At 40.4% G+C, this 24,767-nt stretch overlaps 1 protein-coding gene across 3 annotated transcripts; it reads left to right on the top strand.

The window, feature by feature from the left end:
- Window positions 1-1,040: 1,040 nt before the first annotated feature.
- dgkaa (diacylglycerol kinase, alpha a) lies at window positions 1,041-24,195 on the top strand. Of its 3 annotated transcripts, none has more exons than XM_061735321.1 (24): window positions 1,041-1,266; window positions 11,010-11,109; window positions 11,371-11,447; window positions 12,483-12,612; window positions 13,843-13,917; window positions 13,998-14,047; window positions 14,148-14,222; window positions 14,530-14,646; window positions 16,046-16,163; window positions 16,329-16,417; window positions 16,519-16,638; window positions 18,394-18,492; window positions 18,722-18,808; window positions 18,934-19,007; window positions 19,095-19,169; window positions 19,257-19,342; window positions 19,436-19,525; window positions 19,605-19,765; window positions 19,864-19,928; window positions 20,249-20,339; window positions 20,523-20,709; window positions 22,797-22,914; window positions 23,112-23,172; window positions 23,250-24,195. In XM_061735321.1, exons 2-24 carry the CDS (start codon window positions 11,034-11,036, stop codon window positions 23,328-23,330), a joined length of 2,202 nt encoding a protein of 733 aa, XP_061591305.1. In that variant the 5' UTR covers window positions 1,041-1,266; window positions 11,010-11,033; the 3' UTR covers window positions 23,331-24,195. The 3 variants fall into 3 exon arrangements, with proteins under 3 accessions (XP_061591305.1, XP_061591302.1, XP_061591303.1); XM_061735318.1 differs by having other exon boundaries at window positions 12,483-12,618; XM_061735319.1 differs by lacking the exon at window positions 1,041-1,266 and adding an exon at window positions 1,341-1,471 and having other exon boundaries at window positions 12,483-12,618.
- The last annotated feature ends 572 nt before the right edge of the window (window positions 24,196-24,767 follow it).

Below are 24,767 nucleotides of genomic sequence, written 5' to 3'. Positions count from 1 at the left end.
TCCCAGAATGCTTTTAGTCGTCATACAGCGAGAAATATATATTTTACTTTCATAATATTCACTCAGTGAATGTACATAATCACTTTTTTGCACGTTTTTTGCAACCTCGCCAGAATAAAGGCTGATTTCTGTCTGCTGCCGGCCCCGGAGCTGATTTATGGTTCTGCGTTACACCTACGCGGCGACGCGCACGTACCCTACGCCGTAGGCTCTGCGTCGATATAAATAATAATAATACATTTTATTTGTAGAGCACTTTTCATGTATAATCTCAAAGTGCATATATATATAAACTGGCTGTGTTTGACCATGGAACAACGCAATTTTGCTGTTTGGCCACTCAAGGTAAAACTTGGTAACTTACTTAATTTCTTATGTCCATCTCGGCATCTCCACATCGGCTTGCCTCAGACTGACTGAATGTTTTGAATGATGCTGCTGCTGCTGCTGCCGTGTTAAAAAACAGAAGTAAAACGCGGAGTGGATTTCTGTAGATATGGGTAATCTCCTACTCATAAAGTGGAACGGATTTGATTGTGAAGCAATGAAAACACGCTGGATTAGCAAATGTGGGGGGGTCCGAACGACTTTTTTTCAAGAGTGGGGGGGACGCGTCCCCCCCAAAATATATGGTGGCGACGCGCATGACTATTGTATTATTGTATTATTGCTTATTTAAATACTGTATGGAGTGGTATTTATGACATTGCAATAGTTTATAAAAGCTAACATTTTTTTGTAAAAAGGGTATAGGCGTCATAAGCTTAGGCTTCAGTCTACACCTTTTGGTCCTTGATTTTTAGTCAAAATTGTATAACATTGTATATAATATACACCAAAAATTATATAATGTATTTTTTTGTATAAAACTGACGACTTACACCTGTACTTTGTGTTATTTGTGTTGTGGAAATTGCAAGGACCAATAAACTAAACTAAACTAAAAACATCTGGCCGTTGGTTGTGTTTGTGGAGGCGCGTCCCGGGGGGGCGGGGCCGCAGCTGGAGGTGCCGGGCTGCAGGTGCGCGGCCGCGGCGGCGGCGCGGGGGGACACCCGCCGGGGCGGTGCTTGCGCTGACAGGAGGACCCGTCAGTGCGTTGCAGCCTCGATCCTCGGTCCCAGCCGCGATCACAGCCGCGATCACACCGCCTGCTCCCTCGCCACTGCACGGCTCTGCCTCCTCCTAACAGCGCTTGTTTGGGTCGTTTCTGGCCGGCTGTCGTTGCTGCACCGACTCGATCTCCAGCGCAGCGTCGACAGAAAGGTAAACCCTCTGCAAACAGAAAGTACGAGTCCCGACTCGCTTTGATTGAAGTTTCCTGCAGCTCTGAGCGCGTCGTGGCTCCAGACACGACCCGGGCAGATGCTGAAGGATCGCTGGAGCTCGTTTGCTTCACGATAGAGGGACGAATTGAATCTAAAAGCCCTGGTTTCTGCACTTAGTGAAAGGAGAAGAGAGTAAACCTGCGGTATGTGCGTGTATGTGTGTGTGTGCACGGTGTTATGGTTTATTGGATGACCACAAACGGGATCATGTCAGTCCCTTTGCAGAATGTCTTGATTGTTATTTTGTCAATACCAGACTAGTTATCTCTGAAAAACCTTTCTGGTGAATACTGGGAGGGGTATTTGAATTCTTATGTACGAGGGAAAACATGTCAATTTGACTCTAAAACAACATCAGTTCAATTTCCAGTCCAACTTAATATGTCAGCAGTCTTAGACTCAACAAACAGGTTCTAACCGCAGTGATGGGCTGGTATCCGAGCTCATCCGGGATCATCTGTGAAACCTCAACCAACACATCAACCCCCCCAGAGGGTTTGCACTGTGTTTCTGTCCAGGTTGAGATTGTGAAATCCTTCAAGGAGAGAAGTAGACAATGCTGGGCGTCTGCCACTTTAATGAGGTCATTCTTTATTTCAATCTCCATTTTCATCATCTTTGATCAGTGAATAGTGAGTGTGACTTTCAGCTGTAATGTTACCTAGAGAAAAAGAAAAACATGCAGGGCAGGCAGGATAGGTTATCGGCCTTTTTCCCCCTTCCTGGTGACATTTTTAGATGTTTGTTTTAATAAGAACAGGAAATTTCTAAGATAGACAGTATGTTGAATTATTTTATCAGATGCTGGAGACTGTTTTTTTCAATTTGAATCTGTTTGCTGTGGCTAATTTGAGAAATGGCATCAAATATATAGTTCACTTTTATCAGTAGAGTCGTTCTATGTTGCATTCAGTGTTTACTTTCTTTACAATGTGATCAGCCCAACCCGAATCACACAATAACAACTGTGAACTTGGCATCAGTAGTTCTCCTTAGCGTCTCATGGTAGCACGCTGTAATTCACAATGTTCCTTATTCTCTCAGAGTTAGTCTCATTCTACATTTTGAAATTGGAAAAGGACCAAATTTTGATGATATCTCTTGTATGATCATGAGAAATCTGACATCATATTTTTTTTTCATTTCACAACAACATTGATTAGTTTTCAGTCGTAGGCAGGTTTGTGAGCAGCCAAAGTGAAAGTCCTTGATATGTGCAAGTTTTGTGATCGTGGATAAAAGGCATGCTCATGCTCATGCTCAAGTCTGGTCAGGTTGAAGTTTGTTTTTCTTTCCCCCTTTGTCTGCGAAGCATGCTGCCTCCACAAAAAGCTATTATATAAGTTACATTCAAGTGTGAACTCAGAGACTCGGGCTGTCCTCACTTTGATGATGAGGGGTGAGCAAGGCCTCGCCTACATTTTCCAATAAGTCTATGATTCATACTGTGGTGAATGTCTTTTTTTTTGTGTCTGAATAACAATCCAGTGTTTCTCCTAAGTGCAGCGTGTTCTTTGCATACCAACTAGTTCCTCAAATGTTTCAGTGGTAGACAAGGAAAAGCCCTGTCTTCAACGATCCATGACCAGCAACCCTCCCACTCCATGTTTTTGAATTAAAACACTTATACATTCACAAGTGAATCAGGCTCTATCTTTAATCATAAAGTCATTTTTATCAATCGCCTAGTTTAATATAATTTAGTTAACCAAATGGGATGTAAAAAATAAGCTCAGTACTAGAGTTGGCAGCATTACAGTGACTGAAACGAGTATGTTAAAAACAGATGAAAGAATTGTTTCCTGGAGCTCTGCGGACACACAAAATGAGAACAAGTGCTTTTTATTCTCTGCCAGTTATTCCCTTAAAGTGATTTGTACCATCTGCCTTAACCTGCAGACTGACCCCTTGAGCAAACAGTCCATTTATAGTTTGGGAATATTCCCCTGTCCGTGCGAAGAGTCACAGTAGCATCTGCATGTTGAATGCAGTTTATAAAGTGGCTTCTGGTTATGATCGCGTTGTGGCATCAGAGGAGGAGGAGGAGGATGAGGAGGAGGAGGAGGCGCCGCTGGAGGGGAGAGACTCACAGTTAATGACCGGGCTCCCCCTCCGAGCGCCTGCGACCTCCCTTCCCCGCCGGCGGATCCTCCTACCTGTTAGTCATCCGTGGCAGTGCTCTTACAGAGAGCAGCTGATGGAGGGAAACTCTTTCCATAGCAACCGACCAGGCATGTCAGTCCTTCCTCTCTGTTCGTCTGATGCAATCGCCTCACACTTCACCGGGGGGAGACTTGTTGTAGTTTCAGGATGAAAACAAATGCGAATGGTACACGCATACATGACTGTTTTTGAGGGGACAACACCGTCTTTTCCGACCACAGAATGACGAAGTCCGTGACTTAAATGCTGCAAGTGTTGCAAAACAGCAGATTTCCTTGACACAAGGCGTGGGCGGTGTGGCTGCTTTCACAATCATCAGCCCACGTGGAAAAAGGTCATCCCCAAGCATATTCTGAGATAATTAATGTAAAGAGAATGGTTTTATCGTAGTTCACAGCTTTACACACACACATATGTACAGAGTGATTAATTCATTGCTTGACTTTAGTAAAAACATATTCTTTGGTATTTCAAGTCGTGTGTTGACACAAAAGACATTTTTAACATTTTTGTAGAGGTTTATTTGGCTGTAGCTGTTGTTTCCATGAGGCCTTGGTTCATGGCCTAACATTTATACGGTTCTAGTGGTCTCCTAACTAGTGGTTAGGCTGGAGCTTTTAGACACGTCATCTCACAACGCCTTTGCCCTTTTTATGCCGCACTGATTACACGGAGCAAAGCTCTGCCGAGACAAAACTGTATCTTTTACCGTCCGTCAGCCGAGAGAATCAAAGTGAATCATGGTGAGAGAGAATCCTGTTCGCCCAGGTCTAAATCTTTCATATCTCGCCACAAAAGATACTTTTCCACATAAATGCTTCCAGTGTATAAGAGAACATAAACATTTCCCTCATAAAGTATCTGCCACTTTACTTTCTTCAAGCAGTGTGAGCTTACCGAGAGCTGAGTTAGTCACACTGCATGTATTTAGACTTTGTAAGCCTTTTCGAAACCTCCTGAAATATTTATGCCTGCTTCAGCAAGCTCATTTAGTTCGTGCCATTGTTTTTGCAGAAGTCCATCTCGTGTTTGTGAGTGCAGATAAATGGCTCTTGATGTACTACACTATTCATTTCTCCTCTAAGTACATGAAATGCCTCTTCCTGTGCTCCCTGTTTAGACCGGTCCTGATTCCTTTTCTGCATTGTGCATGCAAATCATTATCTAATCAGGAAGGGAGGAATCAAATTACTCAGATAGACTCACGATTAAGTTGAACCAGGCAATAATAATGATGATGATGCTCGGATGGTACGGAGACAAAACTGACTCTTGACATCACACTTCTCACAGCAGGGAAGGAAAAACAACAGTTTCTAAAATGAGAGTCGTGCGTAGTAAGTAAACTTAGAAGACTATTTTCAGGTTATTTATGGAAGAGTGTTTGAAGATTGAGTCAGCGGCATCTCTTCTGAATGAAGGTTATGAGGCTGCAATCTGGTGATCAGAAGCAGTTGGCTTTTCATGATTCCTTCATGTGTCACTTTGCTGTCAATGAACGGACCGGCTCACCTGACTGGCCGCATCAACAGAAATGCTAGGCAACGCCGCTGACCTTTTGAGGGAATTAAGCGAGGACGGCGTGGACCTTTCAGAGTCCAAAGAGAGCAAATGGATCCAAATCACATGTAGGGATTGGATGTAATTTCACATCATTTCATTTATTTTCACTCTACATGCTTTGTTCAGTCAGTCCTCTGATTGTTCAGTGCAAGCAGTTGTCACGGTTACTGTACATGTACCGGCTGTGCTTGAATGTGTGATCAAACCCGGGGATAAAAGTGTTAACAGCACCTTTACAGTGAGGGCTTAAAAAAATTACCTGCGTGGACTGAAAACCAACCGTCTTATTTCATTTAATTTCATAGCTCGTGCTTTAAAGGAGCATGAGGCAGGATTGAGGCAGGATTTATGAAAAAAATTTGTATACGTTTTAAGTTTCCTAGTAATAATGTCAGATGAAGCGTTCCAAACCAAAAAGAATGAGCCCTCTAGTGTATCTCCGTTGCCTTGAACAGGCTGTTGCTGCAAAATGTGCCGCAATTGTGGGGCCGAATTTCCCGCGCTGTCCTGCGGATGTGACGTCACATGACGCTGCATGCCCGTTCTCCCCGTTCTCCCGTGCCAGCTTCGCTGTTGGCTGCAGTACCCCCGACGGCCGTCGTGGTGAAGGGTGGCGCTAGAGAGTCTCATTTCTTAAAAGGAGCCTCATGCTCCTTTAATAATGCTCGTCATATCTGCAACAAATCAAACTCACGTAGCTCTTTTTGATTCTGTTATTAGTGTATAACATTTATCCTGTTAGCTCATGTCACCTGTAATTAATATCAGATTTGTAATTTAGTAGCAGTTCCATTATTAACTGGGAAGTTGGCTGAACTGGCGACGGACCGTCCTAATCTTTGGGTTTCTGTTCTTTGCTCGTGTGTCTCTGTGTCGTCCCCATTCTCTTGATTCCATGTCCTGTACCTCATCCATGTTACATTTGATCATTTTTCTGTTTGTATTATGATCACTTTATTTCGTTTCTTTGTCATTCTGTGCCTCAGTTAGCCCCATGTCTTGTTTTATTTGTCACTGTGAGTTCTTGCCTCTGGCCCGGTTCATGCGGGTCTAATTTGTTTGGGAATTCCTCCAATTGAGTGAGATTAGCCTGAATGTTTACTTTACAGTTTCCTTCATGGAACATATTGGACTATCCTTCCTGAATGAAAAGAAGATAATTGCATCCCATGGTTCCTTGCAGCTGCAAAGTCTAAAGTGACGTTCAATTATTCTTATCTAACGAAGTGTGTTTCATGTAAACAAATATGAGAGCAGGCGTGTGACTGTGAACTGAACAGGGGGGCAGCTTGTGTCAACAGTTTTTACTTTGGTGACTTTTACTCATATCATGTACACTGTCTTATTCAAAAAAACAAAAAAAAAGCTAAGACATGAATGTTTCCTTCGCCCATCTTTAGCTCTGATTACAGTCTTTTTTTAAAATATCTTTTTATTTCACAATAATTTTCACAATTCACATTTTCACATTCACAATTTCTATTTTACCCACATTCCTACCCTCCCCATAATTGTCCAGGGGATTTTTTTTTTTTTAAAGTCATACATTAAGTACGGAATAGTATTAGGGCCATGCAGGAGAAAAAATATTTGAGAGGGGAAGATTTTTTTTATTGTGCACTCTGAGAAAAAAGTCGAAATGTCGAGATTAATGTTGAAGTACAATTTCGAGAAAAAAGTCGAAATGTTGAGAAAAAATTCAAAATTTTGTGAATAAAGTTGAAATTTTGAGAAAAAAAGGCGAAATTTTGACTTTATTCTTGAAATTTTATTTCAACATTATTCTCGACATTTCGACTTTTTTCTCGAAATTGTACTTCAACATTAATCTCGACATTTCGACTTTTTTCTCGACATTTCGACTTTTTTCTCGAAGTGCACAATTAAAAAAAATCTTACCCTCCCTAATACTCTTCCGTAATTAAGGGAGAACAAAATTAAATAAATATAAAAAATATTTAAAACATTAAAAAAAAAAATTAAAAATGGCAGCAACAGCGATATCAAACTCTATATATATATATATATATATATATATATATATATATATATATATATATATATATATATATATATATACATACAAACATACATACATATAAGGCACAAGTTTGAAAATAAATCTAATGTAATCAGTGATCAGTGGAGTTCAGGTCTGGACTATGTGGTGACCAATCTGTGTTAGAAATAATGTCTAATGTTCCCTGAAGTCCTCTTTAACATCTAGACCCCAAATAATCCTGGTATTGTTATTTTGGAATAAACTCATGCCATCACAGAGGAAATAAGTATTATAAATATATGATATAGATGACAAAACGTATGTTGTCCCCTTATGTGAATGCCGGGTCTTAGGAGGTAAATGACAAAACCTACCGACCTCATTTCCTGGTCACATAACGTTGCTCGGCCTCAGTAGCTGAACCAACAGCAGCCCATAATACTATCCCCACAGGTTTGCATGGTGGGGGCTACAGATGATGGCTGTATCCCCTCATCCACCCATCTTACCTGGCAGAACCGTCACTTAGAAACAGAGTGAATCCGGACTCATTAGACCACATAACCTCTTTCCGCTTGCCTGGAGTCCACAGGCAGTTGAAGCATTTTATTTCCAATCAGTCTCAGATAAGTGGTTTACTTAGGGAACCTGCCTTTTGCTCTCACATCCACCATCCAGCATTACCATGACTTCTACTCTAGATTTCACCACGTTTAAAGTATATATATATATATATATATATATATATATATATATATATATATATATATATATATATATATCTAGCTGATACAGTAATCACTGCAGTACTTTTCCAGCAGGAAGCTCTTACCTGTCTGGTTGGTTAAATTACTGTGGTGACTTTTCCTTTTATTACTCTTTTTATTTTATTTTCGAGCTAGGCAGAGCATATAATATAACTTGGATTAAAAAAAAAGACATTTAAGAACCTTTTTAGCCTAAATATTTCATGCCTTTTTTATGAGATTTCTTTTCTTTGAACGCGAGCAGTTTCACTACAGCACACCCACATCGGTTTGTCTGATGCAGAATGCTCATATTTTCCTCAGTCTTTACACATTTCTAACAACATCTTTCAAGGAAAAGTGCATAAGGAACTATGGGAGGTCTTTTTTTTGGCCTGTTACACCAGGCACAGTTCAGGTCTCAGTTACCGAGCTCCACAGACCTGCATATATTACTCATCACTTCCCTCAATCTGTTTACTACCAGGTTTCCTTTGTTCGGTGCCAGATCCTCTTTTTTTGAGTTCTGTCATTATTTGTTGTTCTGTGGTGCTGTTCTCTTCATGCCAAGTCCCGTTTTATTCCTGACTCTCTCATCACTGTGTTTTGGATTATTTTCTGTTCTTTGGACCCCCACCACAGCAAGGCCTTGGTTTGTTTATTATAGTGTGCTGATTTTCTCAGCTGCCTTCCTCCCTGCAAGGCTCCATTCGGGTCTATCAACTACAAACCCCAAGACTCTGGATATTTGCTTTTAAGCCCAGAGGGTGCTTCTTTTTGCAGTTTTTCCTTTATATTTTCATAAATACACACCATATTACTTTAAACCTTTCCTTTAAACCTGTGTTTATTATTCTGGATCTATCTTTGATTTTGTTTTCCGATCCATTGCCATACATTTTTACTTTCTTTGATTTAAACATATAGAAGACTATCCACCAATCCTGCGTTTATGATCGTGGAATCACCTTTGGACTTTGTAATGTGTACTGAAAGAGATTGGAATAAAGCCACATTTCTTGTTTATTAACACTGAATGCTGGAGATGAAGTTCAGGCCCTGTTTAAAACCCCGTACTGTTTTTCAGATTCAGATTCAGATTCAGATTCAGATTCAGATTCAGATTGCTTTTATTTGCCATTTGTGTAAAACACATAGGAAATTGTCACGTTGGTAACAGTGTGCGCACTCGGAATATTATTTTCACGTATAAATAAATAAATCACAGACACAACACCACAGTGAAGGAATAAACAAAAATAAAGTGCAGGCATATACAATAAATTGTAGTCCAGTTTTTGATTATTTTTTGTCACTAAGGAGCGGGAGGAGGGAGGGAACCTGAGTCATTGATGATGATGATGATTTTTCCTCACAATAGAAATATAATTCAAACAAAATCTCAAATCTGAGAAAATGGTTGAAATTATTCTGGAAATATGCAGTTCTGCAACATACGACACAATTTATTCTGGGCTTTTGTGGGAAAAAGACCGGTTTGATCAAATAGCTTCAGTAGACTTTTCACTTGACTTTTAATTCAGTGTTTTGTTCATGCAAAGACGGCGTGGTTGGGGGTTTTGTCATTATTTATTTTATTTACATGAACTTAACACAAATATTAGTTTATATGAACATATAGTTAACCCTGCTTTATTTATATAACACTTTCATATAGATAAGTTATGGTCCTTTCCAGGTTGTAAAATTAGGTCATTGCAACCTCAGAACAACAAACATGTATTTTCTTTTTTTTAACAAACCATGCTACAGAAGCATTTCCTCCTTTTTTCTGCGGTAGATTTGTTGGTGTGCTTGGGATCACTACCCTGTCACACGAGCCAGTTTGAGCCAAGTTTCAGCACTAAACTGAGCAAGAGGAAAATTCTTCAACGATGATGTTCACTGTTAACTTCATAAAAGAATGTTTACTTCCACTTATAGATGGTAAAAGTGGTTTTGAAAATTATTGAATTATAAGGCACAATTAGTTTTTCAGACACTTCTCATCCATTGTGGTTATGTTTTAGTTGAATCGATAATGACCAGTGTATATGGTCTTATTGTAAGAGGAATGCAGTAATTAATAATGTATGTGTTACACATCCTAATGATTATAATGGCACAACTGATGGTGAGATCCCCTTACTTGGCTAACATTGTTGCAAAACATTGATTTCAAATCCATTAAATCATTTATAAATTACTTAAAAATTAATTAATGATCTCCCTTTATTATTTTTATGTTTTTTGGCCTGATAATGCATCTACAACCACAACATTAAACCAGATGGCGACTTTCAGCTGTCCAGTAACTTATTTCCTCTTTCCTCAAAGATTAATGAGCTCTATATTTGATGTGTGTTTTCCTGTCAAGGTAGAATCTACATCCATTATGACTTAGCGAAGTGTTGCAACTGAAGAACGCTTTCATAGCAGACCATGAGACCGTTTGTTGAGGTTTCCTGGTTCTGCATTCAGAACACTGTATTTGGTCTTAGGAACTGTCTCTGTGTCAGAATCACCTGTTTTGTTCCCCTGCAGCTGTGAATTACATTTAAGCTTCTTCATTTTCACAAAAGGGGAGGCCCCGTTAGAGACCATTTAGATTTGTTTTTGTGACCTCCCATAAGATATAACTGTTTATCTTGACATTACAACACATAATGCTGTGCTGCTCTTCTGCTTCTGCTCTTCAATCACTTTTTGCATTTGTCTTTTTTTTTTTTAAAGCTGATTTGGGCCAGGGAGCATATGAAAACAGATTTTTTGAGTGCAGGATATCCCTAGAGTCAAACTAATAAGGGTACTTTTTTTTTGTGCTTGACATTATTTCTGCTAGACCCAGTTTTCGGTTGGCGAGTCACATGTGTTGATGGCATGAGAGTTAACAAAGGTTGTTTGTAAGCATGAGTGTACTGTAGTTTCCATATGTGGAAGTGAAGTTGCTTTACACATTTAAAAATAATAATAATCATTAAAAATGTGTGGAAAGTTCTGTTGATTCCTGCCTTGTCTTCGCACAAGATGTTAAGCTCTGGATTTTCAGTCTACACGTATGGATTTGCTCTACGTGAGCCTGGAGATGCTATCTGCTGCTTGCAGCCGTGCTTTTATGTTTTACAAAGAAGCAGGCTGCTGTGCACCCACCTTCTCTTTTCACTCTGTCTGCATCTCACTGTTCCTCTCGCCTGTATGTACACGCAGGCACTTCGTGCAGAAGCAGCCGCCATGTCCACCCCCACAAACTCAGAGGTGAAGGAACTGAACCCTGTCGACTTCATCCAGCTACAACAGTACATCGAATGTGAGTACAGACAGGTGGGCAGGCGGCTTTTGCAGCGCCGCGCATCCCTCCCCACACGCATTTCCACCCACACGCTCATTTACACTCATGGTTTCTCACATCTAGCAGAGGCAGCAGCAGTCTGCTTTTTTTCCCCTCTTTTTGCAAATTAAGACTACATATACTTTATTGTATACCAGATAAATACTTGTTCATGTATTATGTAAGATGTGTTTCATGTGTGTTTACCCCTGTGTGACCTGGCTGCTTTTTGACTTCCAGACTGCAGCTTGAAGGTGAAAGATGTGCTGAGGGAATTTGATTCAGATGGCCGGCTGGCCCGGCACAGGCACGGAGAGGTGAGACGACTGCGTTTCAAGCCCACTCCTCCTCACAGTGAGGTCAGGTACAAGGCACATAAGTGAGGAAGATAAAAGCTCCCCCGCACAGCTGTTTAGTCTGAAGTGGGACCATCACTCATGTATTTTAGGCTCTTATTAATTATCTTCCACTGCTTAATTAAAATCCAGCCTATCGATTTAACCTGACTGAGCTGTTGCATTTTAGCAAGGCCACAAATATAAATTACATCCGTAGACTTTGCCGACGCAGCAAAATATAGCTCAACAGCGAGCTAGCTGTCCTCATGCAGTGTAAGCAGAAATGTGATTGAAAACGGTCTTTCCAGAAATGTATATCAGTGCTTGACCCTGGAAGCAAATCCCGTTATTTCTAACTCCTTATTCTTCTGCATTAGTAAAACATAAATCAAGCCATAGCCAGTAAATATGAGACAAAATACACACATCAGTAAGAGTTGTTGTAGATAGTTGTGTTCGGAAGAGTGAGGCAGTTCATTTGGTTTCTCTTTTGTTTGTTTTTTTGCTTTTTTTTGTGTGATTTAGCTGCGTTGATGCAACTTAAAGTATTATTGGAACATCTCTGCAGGGTATCAACCGGGGAAGTGGAATAATACCAACATGAAATGGGTTTGTGGTTCAGCATTGTCCAGGGAATACTGCTTGTTAGCCCTGCAGCAGATTAGCATGTGATTCCGGTCCATCTGGCAAGCCGAACTGATGACCTGGAATCTTGAATCAGGAACTGTGTTTTGTTACATGTCACAGTAGCATGAAAAAACCCTGCATGTAGATAGTGGATTAAATATAACTGGGTGATGTTTTGCACTCTCCTAACTCTTAAACATGTTAAAACTACACTAAATAAAATACTTTCTAACAGTAGCAGTGATGTCATCCTCATCTTCCCTTATTTTTAAAGGAGATCACTTACCAGACCCACTACGTGCAAAAATGTTATTCATTCAACTAATGCAACCAATGAAACCAATGAAAAGAATATCTGCCCCCACTGATGCTTTTTTCTTTTTTCAGTGTATCAATGAAGAAGGCTTTCGTCTGTTCCTGAAAACCTATTTAGAAGTGGAGGACTTTCCTGTGGATCTGTGCCAGAGACTCTTCTGCTCCTTCCAGAACTCTGAACCCTCCCAAGAAGACGGCACCAGTGAGAGTTAGTCTAAACCACGTCTTCATACAACTCATTGCTTTCACTTTACGGCAGACCTTCATCAATTTTAAGGGGTTCTCTAAATTTTAAGACGTGCAGAACACGACCAACAATGAAACGATTTTCTATATCCGTCAGTGGAGTTAAACTATGGAACAGAATGGATTCAGAATTAAAACAATGTCCAAACATTAACCAGTTAACAAAGAGGAAGGGGTTTAGCGGCTTTTAGGGGCCTGCAGATAACACTGTTGGGTGAATTTGTTTATATTCATGTACAGCAATGGGCAGCTTATTATATGTGTATGTATGTATGTGTATATATAGGTGTATATGTATATATATATATATATATATATATATATATATATATATATATATATATATATATTGTGTGTGTGTGTGTGTGTGTGTGTGTGTGATTATGTGTGTAAGTGTGTAAGTAGATATATACATAGATATAGGGCAGATGTGAGACAGTATACAGACAGTATAGTGTAAAAAAGTATATTTATATAAATATGTATATGGGCATGTGTGTACAAATATATAGAAATATATTCAACTATGTGTATGTGTGTATATAATAATAATAATAATAATAATAATAATAATAATAATTAATAATAATACTGTTATTTAGCAGTGTGAGTACAGTGTGGGAGTATTTCTAAATACGGGTTAAATGATTAGTGAACGGATTAAATAAGTTTAAACTTCTTCCTACTGCTTTTTTGCACATGTAAATTTCATTTAATTTCATTTCATTTTTATTTATTCTGATCATGGAAATATGCAAAGAAAAGAAACATGCAAGTAAAATGACAACACAATCAAAAACATATTCCATAACCAGAAAGGAGCAGGAAGAAGAAAATCTTATTATACCTGCCCCTCCCTCAAAACTAAATTGAACAATAATAACAGATGGTCTGCACAATTACTTAGTTAATATTACAAGAAAAGAAAACTAAATTAAGTTATGAAGTGCTATAGGATGAAATTCTTTGTTTTGTTCTTTTGTTTTCTTAAACTTCTCTTGAAGTGTTGTTTTTTTTACATGTACAAAAATAAAATAAATCAAATCAAATCAAATTTACACTGCTGCCTCTTTGGCACGCGTTCATTTATATCTGTATATCTATATCTGCCTATTCAGCGTTGTTGGGACTGATATAGTAACCAGAGAATTCACAGCCCTCTCTCTTTTCCCCATCTTTCCTGCAGAAGAGGTGTTCCTCAAAGATGTTTCATGTTACTTCTCCCTGCTGGAGGATGGGCAGCCCAGGGATAAACTAGAATGTGAGTTCTCTGTTTCTTTTCGGCCCAGAATCACAAGTGATGGGCTCGTGGTTTCACTCTCATCTCCTTTCCTCCTTTAGTTGCTTTTAGGCTTTATGACAGAGATGGCAACGGAGTTCTTGACAGCTCTGTAAGTTGAGAATCCTTTTACACTGAAACTGTAAAATCATTGTTTTGTCATACCAGACAGAACACAAAAAAAGCAGCTCTGTGTTGTTTTTTTGAACCAGGAAGTAGATCGAATTATTGCTCAGATGATGCACGCTGCAGAATACCTTGACTGGGATGTATCAGAGCTGAAGCCGGTAAGTCTCAGAGGGTGCAGCTCTGAAACGTAAACGCCCCACAGACACATGAAACCTGCACAATCTGTACTCTCAACCCTTACGATAAAGCAAGCGTGTATATATAGGCACATATATTTGCACAAGGTATCTTTCTCGCAATGGTAAACTCCTGATATGGCAGCGAGTGCTTGTAAAATGAAAGACTGCGCTGCATATAGACTTCACAGACTCCCCTGCATGACTTATTTTACAGAGCATATTAACCTTTAAAGTAACGCGAATGTGTGTAGGCGTTGGCTAAAACCACTAAATGTGTCTTCACCAGGTGCTGAAGGACATGATGACAGCAATTGATGCTGACAGCAGCGGCACCGTGTCCCTGGAGGAGTGGGTAGAAGGTGGCATGAACAACGTGCCTTTGCTCGTCTTGCTGGGTCTGAAGGTGATTTTAAAGCAACTTTTTTCATTAAATGCTAACTCAAGAAGCCACGCTGAAACATTTTTCATTTTTACAGCAGGTATAAAGTAGTAAGTTCTCTTGTTAAAGCGTGGCCTTGTGTGCCACTCCTCTGTCCTTCGCCTCCTCCCTCTCCTCCCCGTCTCTAATGGCCTTTATGCCGACTCAGTGTTACAGGGTGTGGTAATGCCATCCCCCATCATGACAGCTCTGCACCAGCATAGTGCTGGAGTGTTTTTCCACTTACTCTGCACCATTCTCATCCTCACATAAAATACCACCTTATCGTGTCAATGCAATATACTCCACTTAAGAAATTAATTTTTTTAATGTAAGGGGCATCCATAAAGATGAATGTTTTAAACCGAGGACGTACCGGGTTTTCTGTTAGGAAAGCTGTTTAATGTACTTCACTGGGCTTAACAGCCACTCACAGCCGTTCTGCTGGCTCACTGTGGCGACCGACAACCGCAAGCTCGACTCTGTTTCTAGGTTTGGCCCCGGCAACAATGCTAGGGACTTCCCCTCCGGCTATTTCTAGCCACCCATGGTCATTTGAAGCTTGGGCTGAAGTCAGCCCACCACAGTTGCTGCGTGCTGCTCACTGCGTCTGATGCAGAAAGTTATGGACTCATAGAGCATATTATTTAAAGGGGACCTATTATGAAAAACAAGTTTTTTCTTGCTTTAACATATATAAAGTGGTCTCCCCTCAGCCTGACAACTCAGAGAAGGAGGAAAGCAACCAAATTCTGCAGTGTCTGTACAGCCGCCCGGATGAGCCGTCCAGTGACATGTGACTTCTACGAGCCGTTCAGATTCTACTCCAGTCGTTAAGTAACAACGGGCGCGATTTGCATAGGTTGGCCTCCAATGCATGACACCACGCCCACAACTAACTCCGCCGGCTGGAGCTTCTGCCATTTTTTCGTAGCGGTGTATCGCGTCATTCAGGCAGCCAATCAGCACAGAGCCTCATTATCATAGCCCCGCCCACTCAGAATCCTGCATAGAGATGGAGGTTAGAAACGGGGCAGATAAAGACATGGCTCAGAGGCTGAATTTCTAATTTATTTAGCAACAACAATCAAAAGCTTGTTTTTAAGACATTCAAGGCCTGTTTAAAATAGGTATTAGATGCCATAATAGGTCCCCTTTAAAGTAAAAGTAATAACTGCATGTGACGCAGTAAAGAGCACTGGTTGTACTGGAAACGGACCGACAGCAGCACTGCTTTACACAGTCAACTGAACCGTGTCATCGGGGAGCTATATTCAAAATATAGTCATAATTGAACCATAAAAAAAGGTCACAACTCATTATACTCCTCCTTGTCTTACATCACCATCATCATCATCATCACCATCAATGATCGCTACTTCAGATGACCCAAAAGGATGGGCAGCACCTTTGGAGGATGAAAAACTTCAACAAGCCTGTGTACTGCAACGTATGCCAAAGCATGCTGCTGGGCCTGAGGAAGCAAGGCCTGTGCTGCACCTGTGAGTACTGGATCCCACCACAGGAGGGCGACACTGCTCTGACACTCATGACGTTTGGAGTTACATTTGAAAGTTGCACACTTTTTTTTTTTGTTTGATTAATGCGAATCTCCTACCTTTATATTTAATATATGACTATTGACTTTATTTGTTCTATTGTTGAAGGCTGCAAATACACAGTTCACGGACGCTGCGCCAACAGGAACCCTGCTCCTTGCACCAGGACGTATGTGAAGTCAAAGAAAGACACGGGGGTATTTTGCCACCGTCTCCATGGCAACCTTTATATTGACAGGCATGGCCTAAATTTCACTAGATGTGATTTATTTTTTTTAACATGCTTCCCACTTTGCAGGTTCCAGCGCATGACTGGGTGAGTGGGAACTGTGATTCCAGGAAGTGTGACAGATGCCAAAAGAAGATCAAGAGCTTCCAGGGCTTAACAGGCAAACACTGTGTGTGGTGCCACATAATGGTGAGGAGGCGTCCTGGTGCAGGAATTACATTTCATTTTATGTCCGGTGTTTCAGATAGTTTACAGAAAATGTCCCGTTGCTGACTAGACATGTTTACAAGAACACACTCAACATCCGAGTGGTTCACGTCTTTATAAAGACTACAAACTCAAATATTTCCCTCATGTTTACACAAGGTCCTACTGACCAAACCACGGGCGAGCAAAAGCACTCGTCCGCTTGTTCCTGGTCGAATTTGCAAATGATTCACGGTTGTGTGTCCACAATAACTTTACAGTATGATTTATTTTGATAATCCTTGTAGATTCTCACTCTAGATCAAGGGTTGGCAACCCGCGGCTTTAGAGCCGCATGCGGCTCTTAGGGTCGCCCTAGTGGCTCCTGGAGCTTTTTCAAAAATTTGTTTTTTTCCTTTTTTTCTTCTTTTTTTAAAATCTTTTTTTCTTTTTTTTCTTTTTTTCTTCCTTTTTCCTTTCCTTTTTAATCTCGACATTTCGACTTTATTCTCGACATTTCAACTCTTTTCTCAACATTTCCACTTTTTTCTCGATATTTCGAATTTTTCTCAACATTTCCACTTTTTTCTCGACATTTCAACTTTTTTCTCGACATTTCAACTTTTTTCTCGAAATTTAAACTTTTTTCTCAACATTTCGACTTTTTTCTTGACATTTCGACTTTTTTCTCGAAATTTTGACTTTTTTCTCGACATTTTGGCTTTTTTCTCGACATTTTGACTTTTTTCTCAACATTTCGACTTTTTTCTCGACATTTCCGCTTTTTTCTCGATATTTCGAATTTTTCTCAACATTTCCACTTTTTTCTCGATATTTCGACTTTTTTCTCGAAATTGTACTTCAACATTAATCTCGACATTTCAACTTTTTTCTCGACATTTCAACTTTTTTCTCGAAATTTAAACTTTTTTCTCAACATTTCGACTTTTTTCTTGACATTTCGACTTTTTTCTCGAAATTTTGACTTTTTTCTCGACATTTTGGCTTTTTTCTCGACATTTTGACTTTTTTCTCAACATTTCGACTTTTTTCTCGACATTTCAACTTTTTTCTCAACATTTCCACTATTTTCTCGACATTTCGACTTTTTTCTCAACATTTCGCCTTTCGCAATTTGCCTTCATTCTAAGGCTTATACAGGACTTTGTCATTTTTTGCGGCTCTTGCGGTTTTTGGTCCAATATGGCTCTTTCAACATTTTGGGTTGCCGACCCCTGCTCTAGATGATGGATTTGTTTTCCTTTTTAATCTCGACATTTCGACTTTATTCTCGACATTTCAACATTAATCTCGACATTTCAACTTTTTTCTCGAAATTTCAACTTTTTTCGCAACATTTCGACTTTTTTCTCGACATTTCGACTTTTTTCTCGAAATTTTGACTTTTTTTCTCCACATTTTGGCTTTTTTCTCGACATTTTGACTTTTTTCTCAACATTTCCACTTTTTTCTCAACATTTCAACTTTTTTCTCGACATTTCGCCATTTGCCTTCATTCTAAGGCTTATACAAGACTTTGTCATTTTTTGCGGCTCTTGCGGTTTTTGGTCCAATATGGCTCTTTCAACATTTTGGGTTGCCGACCCCTGCTCTAGATGATGGATTTGTTAATGTTGTGTTTCCAGCTTTGTCTGAGCAGACCTAGCAGAAATGCAAATACATACACTTCAGAAGACAAACTTGGATCCTGTCAGTCAGGAGAGTTTATCTGATGTTTCAAATATTTGTGTTGAGCAGCTTCATGATGACTGTGCGGACCAGGAGCCAGCAGAGTGCAGCTGCGGACCTCTCAGAGACCATATCCTGCCTCCATGGGCCATATATCCTGTTATAAAGGTACCGATTTATCCTCAGGTAGATCTCAAGCTCATGTAGAGAACAAACTGCATCTGTCACGCCGACGCAGAACCTGTCAGCCAGAGCGGTTTCTGCATGTTGGTAAAAAGCTTTTCAATAGGCGCATACATCAAGGTTTAGTTCTTTTTTGATTTGTCTTTAAAGGGCAATATCAACTATTTTATTTTCCTGTTATTTACTTTCTGCCTTTAATTTTTTCTCCCTAAAGGAGAGACAAAACAACGTAAAGAACGGCTGCTCGGCATCAACAGATGACAGTGAGCTTAATGTCACCCCTGATGGTCAAGTGCTTCAGGTGGGTTTATACCAGCAATGGAGATTAAGTGCATTTGACTTATGCATAATAATCTATTAGAATAAATGCTAAATCTTGGTGTGTCATCAGTGTAATAATTATAACTGTTGTTTCTACATCATCAGATCAGCCCTGTGCCAAACACCCATCCTCTTCTAGTATTCGTGAACCCCAAAAGTGGTGGCAAACAGGGAGAAAGGTGGGACGGAAATGTTTACATTTGCCAAAAAAGCAAATGAGATTTCTAATAAGTGCTCATCTTTAAGCCTGGTTTCATGTATTTCAGAGTCCTGCGCAAATTTCAATATTTACTGAATCCACGGCAGGTATACAACCTTTCAAACGGCGGCCCCGGACCAGGGTAAAATATTTCAAAGTACATTATGTTGAATACTTGCTCAAACTGCACGTGTGTCGGCTGTAGTTCTGATTATAACCTTTATTTCAGACTGAGTTTCTTCAGTGATCTGCAGAACTACAGGATCCTGGTGTGCGGCGGAGATGGCACAGTTGGCTGGATTCTCGATGCAATCGGTGAGTCTGCAAGGCCCACTTCCGTAAAAAATGCACGCATGAAAACCCTCGAGCTCCACTTCCTTTTGCCTTTTGCCCATTTCTTGCAATCAGATAAAGCCAGTCTGCCGGTACGACCACCTGTTGCTGTGCTTCCTCTGGGCACCGGAAACGACCTTGCACGTTGCCTGCGTTGGGGAGGAGGTGAGAAGACGACACGGTTCCATTTACACTAATTTGCTTCATCAAAACACAAGTTCTCCAAAGTGCTTTGCTTTTGCAGGATATGATGGCGAAGACCTGACTCGTATTCTTAAAGACATTGAGGGAAGCTCTGAGGTGCTGATGGATCGCTGGAGTTTCCAGGTTATCACAGATGAGAATCAGGAGAAAGGTGACCCAGTGCCATATGAAATCATCAACAATTACTTCTCTATTGGAGTAGTAAGTTTCTCCGAAATATTTCACACAAGAGGAAGTGTTGTCTTCTCAGTGGGGGAGGTTTGCAAGCTGCTGTGTTGCTCATTGCCTTGCATTGACAGGATGCCTCCATCGCTCACCGCTTTCACACAATGAGGGAGAAGCATCCCCAGAAATTCAACAGCAGGTGTGTTTTCTTGTTGAAACATATTCTGTTTTTTTTTTTTTTACTTCATTAGGACAAAAGAAAAACCACAACAATATTCTATTCATGAAAACCAGAATGCAACAATAGTGTTGAACAAGAACGCAAAGCAGGTGAAGCTGTCACCACATTTGATACTTTTGGTCTGCTGGGCTGAAAAAAAGAGAAATGCAGATGGTGACGGCAGATGTCTGTGGCAGCAGGCGTGTTCACATGGCTGCTTCTCCTTCCAGAGAGAAGGATCTGTGAACATGAAATAACTGTTAAACCTAAAACACATGCTTTTTTTTTTGTAACTGCAGAATGAAGAACAAGCTGTGGTATTTTGAATTTGCCACTTCAGAAACCATATCAGCTTCCTGCAAGAAACTTAACGAGAGTTTAACGATAGAGGTGAGAAGAGAGCACCGGTGCAGCTGAATGACAAGTTAACCCCCAAAAGCTGCTGCAGACGGTGCAATGACTGCATGCTCTCTGTCTCTCTCTCTCTCTCTCTCTCTCTCTCTCTCTCTCTCTCTCTCTCTCTCTCTCTCTCTCTCTCTCTCTCTCTCTCTCCTTCCATCACACTTTCTCTAGTGTTGTGACACTGCTCTAGACTTGAGTGGCCACTCTCTGGAGGGGATTGCTGTCCTAAACATTCCCAGCATGCACGGCGGCTCCAACCTATGGGGTGAGACCAAAAAGGTGGAAACCAAGGGAGTGACAAGTCAAGAAGAGCCTCAAGTGATCGTCAACCCAGAGATCCTGAAAGTGGTTTCCCAAGGTATTTTAACATCTTCACTGACTCGTCACATTAAACCTGACTGCTTCATGTTCAATTCAATTCAATTCAATTTTATTTATATAGCGTCTATTGCAACAGAAGTTGTCTCTAGGATCTTTCCAGAGACCCAGAACATGACCCACGAGCAATTATTACATAAACATAACATAAACAATGGCAGGTGAAAACTCCCCTAGTGGGAGAAAAACCTTAAAGGAGCATGAGGCAAGAATAAGAAATGAGACTCATTAGCGCCACGACGACCGTCGGGGTTCCTGCAGCCAACAGTGAAGCTGGCACGGGAGCACGTGTGTAATCTCATGGGATTTTCAAATCAAGCTCTAAATATGACTTACAATGTTATCTTACCTGGTCAGTAGGAAATGAGCCATGTCAGCATCTGTTTTCAGTCCCAATTCAAGTTGAAGCTGCCTCCATGACTCAAACGCTTATCCAATGTTTACTCGCCGAGAACGCTCATGCAGCGTCATGTGACGTCACATCTGCAGCCCAGCGCGGGAAAATCGGGCCCGGAATTGCAGCACATTTTGCAGCACACAGCCTGTTCAAGGCAACGGAGAGATACACTAGAGGACTCATTCTTTTGGGTTTGGAACGCTTCATCTGACATTATTACTAGAAAACTTAAAACTTATACACATTTTTTTCATAAATCCTGCCTCATGCTCCTTTAAGCCAAACAGTGGCAACGAAAAACTCAATTTTAGGAGGGAAGAAACCTGGACCAGGACCTGGATCATAAGGGGGGACCTCCTGCTGAAGACCAGCTGGACAGAGCAGGAAAAGAGAGAACAGACAAAGAGAATGAAGAACAGAGAAAAGAGAGACACAGACACAATGGCTAACTGGTGCAGTACATGGATAACTATATAAACAGATGTAGACAGCAGACACTGAGATGGTCGGGGGGGGGTCAGGCCAGGATGTCAGCAAGCAGATAGCAGACATCCACACAGACAGGTGGAAGCAGCAGTGGGATGATCAGAGGGGTGGGCTGCAGGTCAGCATGCAGCTCCCGAAGCTCCGGCCTGAAAACATGCAGAGAAGAGAAAAGGAGTCTGGGGTGGGGGGCATCACAACAAACTACAAGAACAATGGACAAAAATAATGGTTATGAGATACTTATAATAAATAAAAAATTGAAGAGGAGAAGAGAAGAAGGGAAGAGGAGAAGAAGGCCAGTGGATCATGTGTGTTAGTGTGTACGATGAAAGTCCTCTCAGGTCAGTGCCCATTAACTGGTTGTTTTAGCAAAGTCTATATTCAGATTCCCGGTTGCAGCTGTTTGCAGTTAAAAAGCAATAAACCAGCTGTACACATACCTGCTCAGCACCAAACCACATAAGGACTTTCACAAAACCCACTTTCAGTCTTGCACTGCTGCAGAGATTTTTTTCGTAGACAGATTTCTGAGCAGGTGCAAATGGAAAGAAAAATGATGAAGTTGTGCAACATCACCTACCGGTATATGTGCAGCATGTGTGCTGTCCTTCATACTTTTGTGCTTTTTCACAAGTGTGCCGGCATTGTTGATGTGTTGGCAATAACTACGGGGTAGGAAGCTTCAGATTAATATTAATGTTTTTCTCTCCTCAGTGTGTCAATGAGCAACTGTCATTCAATACAACATTAATAGGCTGATCATCATTCATATCTGAACAAAGTCCAAGACAACATAAACCGTGGTGATGAAGTGTTTGGTTTCGTGACGCCCTTAACTCCACTGGGCCACAAGAGGGCAGCCAACCCTGCTATAAACACAACACCAGGCTCCAAGTTCATATCCCAACTCGCCTGATTACTTGTCCAGCAGATTTGGAAGTGTGTTTGTAGAAGCAATGACACAATTTTAGTAGAGACTGTGTTTTCATGAGGGATGTGTGAAAGTTAAACTTCTAAATGTTGAGCTGGGTTTTTCTAGCTCGTAAACAGCTACTGCCTGAAAGAGATCCATCTAAATGAACCGTGAAATATGATCATAGATGGATCACGGCTAACTCTGTCTCAGACTGACCTATGTTTCACCTCAGAGCGTGAGCCTCAGTATGTCTGCGTGTTCTTGTCAGACCTCAGTGACCGTCGATTAGAGGTGGTCGGCCTGGAAGGAGCCATGGAGATGGGACGGATATACACCGGCCTCAAGAGTGCCGTGCGGCTCGCACAGTCTTCACAGATCACCATCAGGTGAGAAACAAGCACACAGACCTGTTAGGACATGACAAGCCTGGGCTTTCAGTCCCTGACAACGGCTTCTAGTTCACAGCCGTTAGCCGACTGTTTACATGAACAGGGCCATTTACACTTTCCTTTTGCAATTTTAATTGCCCATTAGGATTATATGTGTGGCTCCTTTGTGATGCATCCTTTATCTTTACATCCAGGACAAAGAAAACATTACCGATGCAGATAGATGGAGAACCTTGGATGCAACCCCCCTGCACGGTAAACACCACTACCGTTCTGTATTTAGCAATAAAATGGTTCTGTTGCTCATAGGATATTTCATGTTTTCCTTTCAGATCCACATCACACACAAGAACCAAGCCTGCATGTTGATGGGTCCTCAAGCCAAATCACTGGGGTTTTTCAACTCCAAATAAAGCCGATAAGATGAAATGCATGTGTTTACTCTATATGGAAAACTGACACTTTCTAAAAATCTGCTTGAATGTGTATGCTGTACAATGTTCAGATCATATCCACTGAAGGATAACTATTTTGGGATGAATCAAAGCATGCCATGGACGGTGTGAATACATACTTACGATATGTGTGCATTGTGAGAAAAATGATTTTGACCCAATTTTTCAGTGTTTTTGCAATGCTTTCCTCTGTTGCTGCGTCAACGTTTCACAGCAAGTGGAAGTGCTGCTCTTTAGCAACCTAAAGTAAGGTTAAAATTGTACATTGTGGTAAAAGAAGAATGGCTTCATGTGCCTTTACAGTATGTTCACTTTGGTTATTGTTTCATAGAAGGCGCTGTGTACTTTTGCACTTTGAGCACAGACCATGTTGTATTGTTGGTTTGTTGTGGCTGTAAATATGCTCTAAAGCCATGTTAAAGTTCAAACTGATTCTGAAAACACGTGACTACATTTTAGATTGAAGCTGAGGTTATTAGACTGTTTTTACACGTTTTAGAAGACACTTGAATGTGATTTGGGAAGCAGAGAAAGAACTGCAGCAGTTGGCCTGCTGTTCCTCTGTGGACGTTATTGGCCCAAGTCTTACTATCTTAACAAGGACCAATATTAGTGTGTGTGTATGTGTGTGTTTAATGATGGAGGAGAGCTCTTTTAAGAGCAGAAAGGTGATACTTTTGACATATGTGATACTGTAAATTGGATTTGAAAATATTGATTCAGACTTCACTGTATGTAGTCTTTACGTAAAAACAGTGATAACATTTCAAATATGTTGAGGATGTAAATGTAACATTTCTGAATTAAGGTTGTAATAAATCATGTGTACTTAAAGTTTTGTTCTGCTTATTTATTTCAAGGGTATTTAATGCCTAATACAAATTTTAAAAAGCTTTTCCTTTGCCGCAAGGGGGCGTCCATGGCTTTTAAACAGGGGTCACACATGGCCTCCACATGATCTGGTTCATTGCCACAAAACAATTATGTGGTCAGCCTCCGCCAGACTTTACTTGTACTTTAAAACTATTTTTATAAATTAAATAAATAAATAAATAAATAAATAAATAAATAAATAAATAAATAAATAAATAAATAAATAAATAAATAAGGAAAAGTTGCAGCCATATTTTTTAGGGGTTTCTCCCACAGATGATCTCTGAATGACAAAAACACTGAAGTACCTGAACTAAATTAAACCAGGTGGGAATACAGTAAGAACAGAAACATATGCTGTCTGATATGAGCACGGAGTATTCAACATTTAATCTGAGCATTGATCAAATATATTGTCGACAAACTTTTGACTAAACATTCAAAAAGTTGCTCGCGAAAGACTGAAAATGTGAAAAAAGCAAATAAAGGTTTCCTTTTAATTTACACGTGTTTCTGTGGAAC

The sequence above is a fragment of the Cololabis saira genome, chromosome 12 (genome assembly GCF_033807715.1).
Source record: "Cololabis saira isolate AMF1-May2022 chromosome 12, fColSai1.1, whole genome shotgun sequence".
NCBI classification, from domain to species: Eukaryota; Metazoa; Chordata; class Actinopteri; order Beloniformes; family Belonidae; genus Cololabis; species Cololabis saira.
This window is presented reverse-complemented; position numbering and strand designations above follow the sequence as displayed.

Excerpts from the sequence above, each read along its gene's own strand:
- dgkaa (XM_061735318.1), top strand. The coding sequence starts at position 11,034 with ATGTCCACCCCCACAAACTCAGAGGTGAAGGAACTGAACCCTGTCGAC. Across the intron at positions 18,809-18,933 it reads CTGATGGTCAAGTGCTTCAG|ATCAGCCCTGTGCCAAACAC; the intron begins GTGGGTTTATAC and ends CTACATCATCAG. Across the intron at positions 19,008-19,094 it reads GGTGGCAAACAGGGAGAAAG|AGTCCTGCGCAAATTTCAAT; the intron begins GTGGGACGGAAA and ends CATGTATTTCAG.